Consider the following 12026-nt stretch of genomic DNA (forward strand, 5'->3'; position numbering starts at 1 on the left):
TAATATTTGGGAGGGGCACCTGGGTTGCTCAGTTAAGTGTCTGCCTTCGGCTCAGGTCATGATCTCAGGGTCCTGGAATCAAGCCCCATGTCAGCTCCCTGCTTAGCGGGGAGTCTGCTTCTCCATCTCCCTATGCCCCTCCCCATTGCTTGTGTGTGCTCTCTCTCTCTCTCAAATGAATAAATAAAATCTTTAAGAAAACTAATATTTGGGACATCAAATATGCAGGCAAAGTAAATATAAAGCAATTCAGATTAAGAAGCAGAAAAGAGTTAAAATAGGACCGAAAGGGTTTTTCCTAAGTCTACTTTAGATAGGGAGAAGGTAAAAGGAAAAAAAGAACTAGTTTAGAGAAATGGAGTGACTGAACTACGTAGAGATAACATAAGGCTAAAGATTGAAAGAAAAAAAAAGATGTATTTGAAAATCATGATTAGAGCAAAGAATTAATATACTTGCCCTGTTAGGAAAGAAAAGGTTTGGGTTTATAAATGGAGAAAAGTATTGAAGTTAATATCCTATGAAACAGTCCACAACAAAAAATGAAAGGAATGATAATTTTACTGCACAACGTATACCTTAGAAACATACACGGTAGAAAATCCAGGACATAAGACTAAATTACAGCCAAACCAGTTAATCATTGCTTTATGACGGCTGAAGACCTGAATTCTCTGATTGCTCTGTTCTATCAGTTTTGTGGATCTTGCTTCTGAAAAGCTGACAGTGGCTTATTGATTTGACCTAAATTGATGGGCCAGAATAGTTCTGCAAAGTCCCATCTACATGCATATAGGTATCAGCACAGATCTTGGATGAGAGAGACAGGAGTCTCTAAAAGCACATGAAGATAAATTACAAGGGAGAGGAAAGAGAATATGGTTCAAACAGCAGCAAGAGAGATTTAGGGTCATATAAAACTCTGTATCACTAAGGGCTTAATAAGGCAGGCGAGAATTCTACCACTGAACCACCAATGCTGACACTAAGGGCTTAATAAGGGGCCGATATGAATTTTTTACTTTCTGGGAATATTTAAGAATGGCTAACTATATTGGATAACAACACAGTTGTAGAAACACAACTACCAAATATGTCTAAGTTCCCCATTTTCAAAGCTGGTAACTGTTCTTTCAAAAAATATCTAAACTATCAAAGACTTTTTCATCTGAAATGGATCAAATTATTTACTAGAATATAAGCCACATGTGGAAAATGACATTATTACTCATCTTGTAGTCATGAAGTACTTTGTGACAAGTAGACAGGGCAATGATTCTTTGTTGAATTGAGTCTGTACTCAATTTATTCACAATCTCTCAGGTGTTGCCTGATTATGAATTTCCATTTTTAAAAGTATTTTATCTCTCTTTATCCTAATGGAGGGGGAAGAGATTTATTGCCGCCCAAAACAAATGTAACAGCTGTGAGAGTAACACAGGTTACAAAAAAGATTAACACAACAATCAATATACAATGTCAAATTTTGTCAGTTCCTCAAGTTTGCCTTTGACAAACCTGTAGGATAAAGGAAGAAGGATGGTACTAGCTTTTAGAAAAAGAGCTGACATACAGGAAACATTCCAAATTGCTGGTCTTATGAGAAAAAAAGATATGTCTAAATTTAAAAGTAAATGATTCTGGGGTGCCTGTGTGGTGCAGTCGATTGAATGTCCAACTCTTGGTTCTAGCTCAGGTCGTGATCTCAGAGTCGTGAAATAGAGCCCCATGTCAGACTCCGCACTCAGCGCAGTCTGCTTGAGATTCTCCCTCCCTTTCCCTCTGCCCCTTCCGCTTGTGTTCTCTCTCTCTAAAATAAATGAATAAATCTCTAAAAAAATTTTTAAAAAGTAAATAATTCTATGATATTATCCTAAAAGATTTAATTGTTGGATATTTAACAATGGATATTACTACTGTAATTTTAAGGCAAAATTTAACAATGGATATTACTACTGTAATTTTAAGGCAAAAAATTAAAGGGGTCTTGCATTAAGTCAATATGTCATTCTCTTACTTTTTAAATAAAAATCACATATTTTGGTATACTATAATGACTCAAATTAGAAATTCAACTATAAGAAGCTGTGACTTTTGCTTTTAAGGTCCTGACCATATTACAATATTGAGAACTTAGTAATAGTATATCTTCTTTTTTTTTTAAAGAAAAATTTGTTTATTCATGGGAGACAGAGCAAGAGAGAGAGAGAGAGGCAGATGGAGAAGCAGGCTCCCCGCTGAGCTGGGAGCCCGACGCGGAACTCGATCCCAGGACCCCGGGATCATGACCTGAGCCGAAGGCAGATGCCATCTGAGCCACCCAGGTGCCCAGTAATAGTTTATCTTAAAATACATTTAGGTACATGTAATTATGTTTTAGTGTACAGAGTGTATGTATTGCTTTGACAGAAAAAGATACTAATTTCTTTTTCACCTTGTTGAAGGGATTGATTAAATCACTCCAAAGAACTTCCTGGTTCCTGAAATTTTCAAAACTCAATAATTGGAAAATTCCAGTTAACTCAGTAAATTTAAATATTCAGATCTTTAAAACACAAATATTACTGTTCAAATACAAAAGACTTATAATTAGTACAAGCTCTGTAACAACATATGAATAGGTTACTTTTATCATGAGTATGAGGTAAGCTTGTTTTAATGAAATATTCATTTAATTTATCCTCATAAATTGTTTCCCACAGAACTGAATTCACTTGAACAACTAAAATATATTTCCAAAGATTTTACATTACTTTCTAAAGTAATGATCCTCCATAAAGATACCTAAAGAGAACACAAATCAAAAATGTTAGCTGATCCATCTTCATAAATCATCACGGGGGATCATTTAATGCTTAGTCTATGTGTGACAGTTAAAGTCACAGAAATATTTACTTAAAACCATCACTAATTTATCAGGAAATAAAAATGTATAATTTTACTAGGAAGATGTTGGATGACTCCCTCTCCTACCCAGACAGCAGACACCAAAACTTCAGAACACTTATGCCTGACATTGTACATCAAGCCTAGCAATTCTCCTGGGACTTCCTAACACACATTTCCCTTAACCACTGGCGCCAAGAAGTTAAAAGGTCTGCACATAGATTGTAATCAATTCAGAAGTCAGGTAGAAGGAAAAAAAAAAAGAAAAGAAAGCTAACAGGTTTGTAGCTGGTATTATATTTTTAGCAATGAAAAACAGTAAACTGACCAATGATGCCACAGTTTTTCGTCGTCAACATTTAAATGAAAAAATTCAGGGGCGCCTGGGTGGCTCAGTTGGTTAAGCAACTGCCTTCGGCTCAGGTCATGATCCCGGAGTCCCGGGATCGAGTCCCGCATCGGGCTCCCTGCTCGGCAGGGAGTCTGCTTCTCCCTCTGACCCTCCTCCCTCTCATGCTCTCTGTCTCTCATTCTCTCTGTCTCAAATTAAAAAAAAAAAAAAAAAATCTTAAATGAAAAAATTCAGAGGAAGAAAAGAGACCAAACTGAGGCTAAAATGTGCACATTATGTGAGAGCATGAAATATCACAGCATTATCCTTTGAGCTTTAGCTATGAAAAGGAGAAGGAAACCGGCAGGAAGAGGACTCCCAAGTCTTTTAAAAGTAAGCTTCAAGACATCAGCATTAGCAAGCAAACATTCTTACCTTGGGCAGGATCAGGTGGACCAAATTCCAGAGAATATCGTAAAATGAAGTTATTGTTCCACACGTAGAGCTGGTTATCTCTAGGATTGTAATCCACTGCAGCAATATACTGGTATTGGTTGGGGAAGGGAACATCTACATATTCTCCTCGGTTTAATCGGGTATTGTAAATGTAATCAATTGCATTCTTGCCTGTTTCACTCTCATTGTCTTGATAAACTGACCTGACCACGTAGAGGACGCCGCAGATCATAAAAGCATTCGAGGCAGCACGTTTGTCATACACAGTCTCCCACGTTGCTTCAAATCGAAGAGTGTATGGATTTAGTTGGCTAATAACGATCATTCCGTTGTTCTGTTCAGTGGCGTAAATGACCCATAAGCCATTTTCATCAACTGCTAGGTCGATATCCGTCTTCCCTCCCCACCTATATGGTGAGGTATCGTGATAGTTGGCATAGTTGATTATGGCCTCTCCACTCTTAATTCTAGTCCTCAAGTCAAATTTCACAATGTTCCTTGTTCTCTCTTTGTTAAAAAAGACAGCACCATCATACACCACAAATCCAGTACCATCTACTCGATTTGGAAGTTTGTATGTCGTCGTTTGGCGACTATTTTGGAAATCTTCTAAGGAAGCATATTCTATTAAAGTATCAGTACGATAGGGAGTCCAGGGCATGAAATAAATTTTATCTGCAGCCTGAAGAGGGTCCTTGCACCAAGCACCTGCCTTTTGTTCAGCTTCATATATACATGGTGAGTCCACAATTGCTTTCAAGGTCCCAGGGCACACAAAAACTAACAGTCACAGAGAAAAGACAACAATTAAGCCAAGTTAAAAAATTAAACAGGCAGACACAAATTTTAATGATCATAAATCAAAAGAGAGAAAATGTGTTTTATTAACATTAGATTTTACCAAAATTTATACTTAATACAAGTACCACCCCTTCTTTCCTCAAGTTACAATAATCAATGTACCAGCATACAAATTGGCTGGGGTTGATTTTCACAAATACAAACCTAAGTTTAAGATCATTCATAACTGAGCTGACAATGTGCATTTTTTGCTATGTGTTTTTAATCTTATAATTTGGTAATTTATACTTTAAAACTTTGAGCTTTGTGCATAACAGTGTACAAAGTACGTTATTTTAGTCCCAACTTTGTACCCTCCCTCCCCTAGCCCACGTATAAACCCTCAAAAGCAAAACACCAAAATAAAGGAAATACAACAAAAACCCAATGTGAAGGCTTATTTAGAACTTTTATAAAAGTTAGACTGAAAACAAAGGTGCTTCACTTGAAGGAACATAAATACTCAGAAAATGTAATTAGGAACAGAGAAAAGTAAATACAAGGAAAGCAGTGATGAAACGACCAGGAGACCCTGTAACCATGGCATGCTATGGAGAGGGTTCTGGAAGCCAGGCAAGATGACACTTTAATAATAAAATATCCAAGGGTGTCAGAAAAAGAGATAAAGGGTGAAAAAGAAACACAGAAAGGAGCAGCTCCCCCTCGCCGACTTCAGAATTTTTACCCCATCACCAGATTTAGCAGTCATATAATTTCATTGTAAACAGTCAACTTCTTTATGAGGTGCATTTATGAGATCCTGCTGATTATTTTAACATCAGGAGTGTTGTGGGGGGAGGGAAGGGAGGAGGTGACAGCCATAAGGCACATAACAGGGAGCTGGGGTTCAGACTGTGTACGTTATTTACCTTTTTGCTCCACTTCTATTTTAAGCATCGGAAGAAAAACAAAAGAAGTGCAAGGAAAAAAGAAAAAAGATTAAAATAAATTGACTATTAGTCTAAGACCGAATTCGTAATAGATGCTAAATACAGGAAGAATAAGAGCTGTACTACTTTGGATAAAGAGAAACACACAACGGGAAAACCTAGCAGGAGAAAGATTCTAAAGTTACATAAAAGAACATGGATCAATCATTTTAGTAGATTAAGGAGGCAATACAAATATGTTGGCATGTTGCTTCACTTAGTGTACCTGAATAAATAATGAAACTCTTCACTAATGCATGGTATATATACTCTTGCCTTTCCAAAGTCACTCAGCATTTTTATCCAGTTTTACTTTATGTATGTATGCTACAGACACAAATGCATGCAAAGATGTATCATCCCCATCCTATCTTATCCTACGAACTCATTATTAAATTGACTAAAATCAGGTAAGCATAACAGGAAAATATGTTACAAAAATGACAACTCAATTTTGGAGCTTAGGTCAAATTTAATGAATATTGATATGGTTATATTTTAACATTTTCCCCCAAAGATATTTATGTAAGAATAAATATATAATTACGCATCTTAGTACTTTTCAATTTTTTTATTATTTTCTATTTCTAGAAAAATCCATCTTAATCATAAGAAAAAATGCCTCCTTTGCAGGAATAGATAAATCTCCCTGCAACCCCAGTAGGGATTTTGAAGGGTGGGGTAACATAGTGCCTTTCTTCCCCACTAAGAATTAGTAAATTCCTTATTTAGGTATATATATATACTTTACATTATAAAATTCTTACTAAATTCCGTATATTACATATCTCAAACTTGTAACAGTAAGTCTATTTTTAAAAAAAAAAAGTAAGCAAAATACATACAAGGAAAAAGCAAGCACAGTAGGCAAGGAGAAAAAGGAAGAAAGAATTATGGTTAGCTTATTATGACATTGTCTACCATCATCAATGTACACAGAAAGCAAGCTGGCATGCATGCAATAATCATACCGAGCATTCAAAGCAAATACCTTGACTCCACAGACCTCATAAAAGGTAAATGCTTTCATAAAACAAACCTGATTAGTACAGTTAAATGAGAAAAGAAAATCCTCCCCTCCAAGAAGTCTAAAGACATGGGTTACACAGTTAGGAAGGGTGCTATACAAGATTCTTGCTGGTAAATAGAATTCTAATAATTACAAACCATAAAACGCTATTTTAGATCGTATGTAGGCTTTGAAGTATGTTGCCTGAATTTCATAAAGTGACCAGATTGATGTCTGTGATTCTCCCTCTTTCCTTATTAAAATGCATTAGGGTGTGCTAATACTCTATCTCCAAACTGATTACTCAAAGATACCGTAGTTGCACATTTCATTAAGATGTCTTGGCTTGATTAATTTTTAAAAATTACAGTAACTCATCAAGATTAAATACTGACCTCCTGAAATACCTCAGGGAGAAATACTATACAAATATTTTTGCCAGAGGAATAGCATATAAGCCTCTGCATTAAGCCACCACCTCCCCATCCAACTTGGTCTATTTGACCACTTTCAGGAAACATACTTGCCCTATAATGTGTAATTCTGACTATATCCAGTAAAAATAAGTTCAGTGTTACTGATATGAAACAGTTCTTTTTTATAAACCAGTAGGCCTAAAACTACTCCTCAATGAAGAGCAATATTATACCTGCTTAGAATCAATAACGGAAGGGCATGGTGGGAAAATAAGGATAAGAGAAATCATTAGTGTTGTGACTTCTCAGACTATATTTATATACAGCTGTATTCTTTTTCTCAGGAAAGAATGATTTTACTGAGTAAATCAATTAAATGTAAAGCATGGGAATAATACATTTTAAAATATGTTACATATTTAAAACAGAACTTAAAACAAGTTCAATACAGAATGTATAAAACATATTTGTTTTCCATTAATTGAAAATGGCCAGGCTTTATTATGTGATACACTAAAATAACAGTGCATTTGCTTGGCAAAATATTAAATAGGGAAGTCTTCCTTTGTGATTTAACCAATCATTTAAAGAAAAGAAAATGTATAGAAATTGTATATAATTTATAGTTCTGATGAAAACAGGAGTAACACCCAAATGTAAAAATAAAAAAATAATTAAAAACTTTGATGATTGATGAATCACATAAGATATGGATATTGAAAACAAAAGTCCTTACATTATGATTTTTATGAAAACCCAAAGGACAGATCTGTCAAACCAGCCAAAACTCCATCAACCCAGAAGAATATAAAAATACAATAAAATTAATGAAATTAGCATTCTTCATCACATGCCAAATGTGTATTGCAACTTGTCTTAAAAGACTGTATGAATTAATTCATAACAATACATTTACTATTCTATAGACCAAACATAAATACACGACCCACTAACATCAGTGGAGGACTACATGGATGTGCAAGACACGAAATTGACCCAAAGAAACTTAAGCCTACATCCTCTGTATCTGAAGTGACACACTATTTCGCTTTGAATAATTTCACACTGATTCATTAAAAATATTTAACTAATAGTAATGGTTATTTTTCTCATCAAACAAAACTTACAGCTAAAATTATGCTATAATTTTTATAATTTAATTATAATATGAAAAATAGGGCACAAATATCAAACCAAATCTTGCTTGTAAGGTACGAAATTCTAATAATTATTTTCCTTTATCCTCTAAGATCTTTATGACTTCTTTTAAACACATATACATTCAATTACTAACACTTCTGTTAATGATAAAGGATAACCAGGATATTTGACATTTTGACACAGGCATTATCTGGGTAGGTATAAATGTCACATGTAATATTACATGGGCCTGTCTATAAACATAAAAAGTAAAACAAACAATGGCATTTCTAATAAATTCTGTTAATTTATTAAAAAATTTTCAAAAATCATGGGAAATCTCGATATTTTTTTAAGAAGGAGGAAATGCTTTTTAGATGTGTAAACTCCTAGAGCATTTGCTCTGGATTGAAACTGGCATAAAGCCAGGTGGTAAAAGACATATAATAAATGTTATAAGGACAATTTTTATCAACTACGTAAAGTTTAAAAGGGGTTTGCAAATGATACAAAGTACAAAAACACTATTAAAACAAGGGGGAAGGGAAAAATACAGGCTTAACATGAAAGTATAAGGGATGGGTATAACAGAAACATAAAGAAACAAAAGGAGAGGAAAATGAGGAAAAGAGATAAGGAACTACACAATCCTGCCAAATATCAAAGCAATTTAAAAAGATCCTTTGCATTAAATTTTAATATTAGTGAAAATCACGTAACACATAGTGTGTCACTACTATACAGTATACAGTAATTATAATTCTATTCTTTAGCATGGAATAATTTGAAAAAAAAAAAAAATGCCAGACTTATTTCTGCCTCGTGCAAACATCTAGAAAGGTAACAGCAAATTAATTACTGGTTTTTGGTTTTTTTAAGGACAAAAACTAAAAAGAACAAATACTTCTCTGTGTATAGCTATTTGCAAGTTTAGTGCACAATATACAATACTTCTGGAGAACTGAAAAAGTAAAATTTTGAAAGTTAGATGTTCCAGAAGATATCCACATTTTCCTTTCTAAAACAGCACAAGAAATAACTTAAGAGTCTGAAAATAATATTTGCTTAACACTGTTCTTGGTCTATAGACTAGGTTACAGGAACGGGCTCCAGAAAGACAATTCTTGGCAGCTCTGACTGATTCCACTGTTTGGGAATGGATGCTGTATTCCTTTTCTAATTTGAGGACAAAAACCATGATAAATTCAAATGAAAGCGACTTTAGGAACAAAATTTTGGTTAGCTCAAAAGAATACAATGTTCCTCTAGTGGCACAGGAGAATGATTATGTAAGCCACCAACTCCACATACAAGAGAAATAATACAAAGATCGGTGCATTGAGTAGGCTTCCAATCCTACAAATGGTATAGAAAATACTGAAAACATAAAAAGCATCCATTTCACAGTAACACAGGAACACAGAGCAGGGATGAAAAGAAAAGATAATCTGTGTTTGGCCTTTAACTGATACCCACAAAAAGCCAATTTATCAAAACTGTGGGCAGAGAAGAGAGAGACCGCACCTTCACAGAATGTGTAAGAATGTATTACTATCATAATGGACATATTATATTTCTCTGAATTCAGCCCTTTCGTTTAAGAAATATTGATAGTTTGGACATAGAAATCTATCAGGAATAGTGACCTAGCTTTTGAGGTTCTGGAAAAGGCAATTTCATTATTTAGTTTAAATCCATCTTTTTAAGGAGGGAAGTGTACAAAACTTTCTCGAATCGTTAAAATTGCTGCTGAAAACTTTCAATTCAAATGCCCATGAATCAAGGTTACAGGACGCCTCTTTTTTCCAATTTAAAAAAGTAAAGAAGACAAGAACACTATTAAACAAACTAGCTTATGAAAATTACCTAACATACTGAAACTTTTGGTTGTCTAAAATGCTTTTTCCTACTGAAAGTGCAGGATACAATTTAGCAGTATGAATTCTGAGATTAGGAGGAAAACTACACAGAATTTGAGCATTAGCTAAAGATTACTTACAAAACTTCCACCTGAATTTTAAATATCCCTCTACAGGATCTAATGGAGGTTGTCAAATTAAAAATAGAAGTATATGTAAGTTCTGGTTATATCTATTTTATTTATTCTTAAGATTTCAACACTGAATCTGGTAAAAGAAATGCTCCTTTAAGGACAAGGAAACAAAAAGGAAAGCACTCGCCTCAGTTACTACAATGGTAGCTTTTACCACAACAGCAGGTAGCCATTCAAGTAGCTCACGATTAAAACCGAAGTCAATTCCTTCTTTAGAAAACTGGGAGCCAAACCAATTTGTCAGCAACTGGTATTGGGCAAAAGTACAGATTTCGATCTGCCCTACTGAATAGCTAATTCAAGTTTGTTTTCTGGAAAAACACTAGTCTTAAAAGCCAAACACTTAAGAACACAGACAGACACTTGGCCAGCATCACACTATGGCTTCCTTCCACACTTCATGAAGCTAATTGGAGGCCCAAGTCTGTTAGTGCTCTGCATGCATAATGGTTTCGTAGGCCATAAACATATGCTTCTTTCACATGTGTAGTCTTTCAGCATCAACGAGGAATGCTGGAGAAAGTGAAAATCACAAACTTCATACTTACTGTAAGGGACACATTCATATTGGACTTCAAGATATTTGTATGTTCCAGGACATGGATCAGGAAATACATCTGACCCAGTAACTACTATACACTGTGTTCGATTGTTGCACCTAGAAAACAAAACAAATCAAACTGGTGTATTTGTTTGTTTGTTTTTAATGAAGAAAACTAATACAGAACTGATTCATATTTTCTTTAAGCAACTAGCACCGTAAAACAAAAAATTCAACTGATATTAGGTTGCTCCACATTATTAAATAAAGAGCTATAAAAATCCTATTTTATGTTGTACTATTTCTGTATCATGGGCCACACTAAATTTTCACTCAAAGTAAAAAGAAAATAACAGTTCTCTATTATTCTACTATACATTTAATTGGAATTTTTAGCATATTCAACATGTACTAAAAAAAAAGTATACTTGCCATGTTTAAGAACTAAAATAACAATTAAAAATGATACTATGATACAGTCATAAATTGAATAGCTTGGAAGTAAGTTTTGAGAACATATTAAAACAAAGAAGGAGCCAGGTTTTTAAGTTTATCCATTAAATCCAGTTTTGTGTTAAGTTTTGTGTTACAGGGACTTTCTGCACTCTTCCAAACCAACAGATCACACCTTCCATGCCCTGGCTTGATAAATGATAGAACACGTTTAAAGCAGTTAGCACACTGCCTGGCACATACTGTGTCTAAGACTGTTGTTACTCTTGTTATGTTCATTGATCACCATGTGCTTATACTAAATATGACATGACTATGAACCTAGATTCTTCTAAATTAATACTCTCTGAAATAAAATGTTAAAAAGACGGGCCCTAACATGATGCCTAGGATGTCCTATTTATTACTACTGGAAGTACTTTTTTATTTTTGTGTTGTCACTTATTCATCAAGATTATTAGGATTAAGGTAGAATTTTAGGCAAGATGATAGTTATTTAAGTTCTATGAATTTTTCAAAATGATCTTTTTATAAGCTTTATAAAGGCAAGAACCATTTTCCTTTATAATTTGCTTTCATTGCAACTCAAAGGAATGTAATGTTTGCAGGGTTTTATTATATTTTCTGATAGTACATAAATTAAGAAGGCAAAGCAAGAAGAACAAGAGCATTGTAACAAAATTTATTTAACAATTTGAATACCAGACATTCTATAGTGCGTAAAATAACTGGACTATAAAATGGCAAATAAAGACTGTAAAACCAGCTCGGTTTCTTTTAGCACGACAGCTAATGAAGGACAGGGGAAGGAGACATGCATTAAAGAGGGGTAGGTATGTTTTTTTGTTTTGTTTTGTTTTTTTTTTTTAGAGATTTTATTTATTTATTTGAGACAGAGAGAATGAGAGACAGAGAGCATGAGAGGGAGGAGGGTCAGAGGGAGAAGCAGACTCCCTGCTGAGCAGGGAGCCC

The 12026-nt window shown here is 34.4% G+C and overlaps 1 protein-coding gene across 13 annotated transcripts in view; it reads right to left on the minus strand.

Annotated features, from left to right (window-relative positions):
• The window catches only part of ADGRL2 (adhesion G protein-coupled receptor L2), a 191988-nt gene that overhangs the window by 46651 nt on the left and 133311 nt on the right, over nt 1-12026 (minus strand). For all 13 annotated transcript variants that reach the window (XM_035018165.1, XM_035018178.1, XM_035018168.1 and 10 more), the window contains exons 4-5: nt 10609-10718; nt 3653-4453 (exon numbers count right to left, since the gene is read on the minus strand). In XM_035018165.1, the coding sequence (XP_034874056.1) occupies nt 3653-4453; nt 10609-10718 (911 nt within the window). The remainder of the gene's footprint in view (nt 1-3652; nt 4454-10608; nt 10719-12026) is intronic.

The sequence above is a fragment of the Mirounga leonina genome, unplaced genomic scaffold, assembly GCF_011800145.1.
Source record: "Mirounga leonina isolate KUSES-001 unplaced genomic scaffold, KU_Mleo_1.0 Mir_173, whole genome shotgun sequence".
Classification (NCBI taxonomy): domain Eukaryota; kingdom Metazoa; phylum Chordata; class Mammalia; order Carnivora; family Phocidae; genus Mirounga; species Mirounga leonina.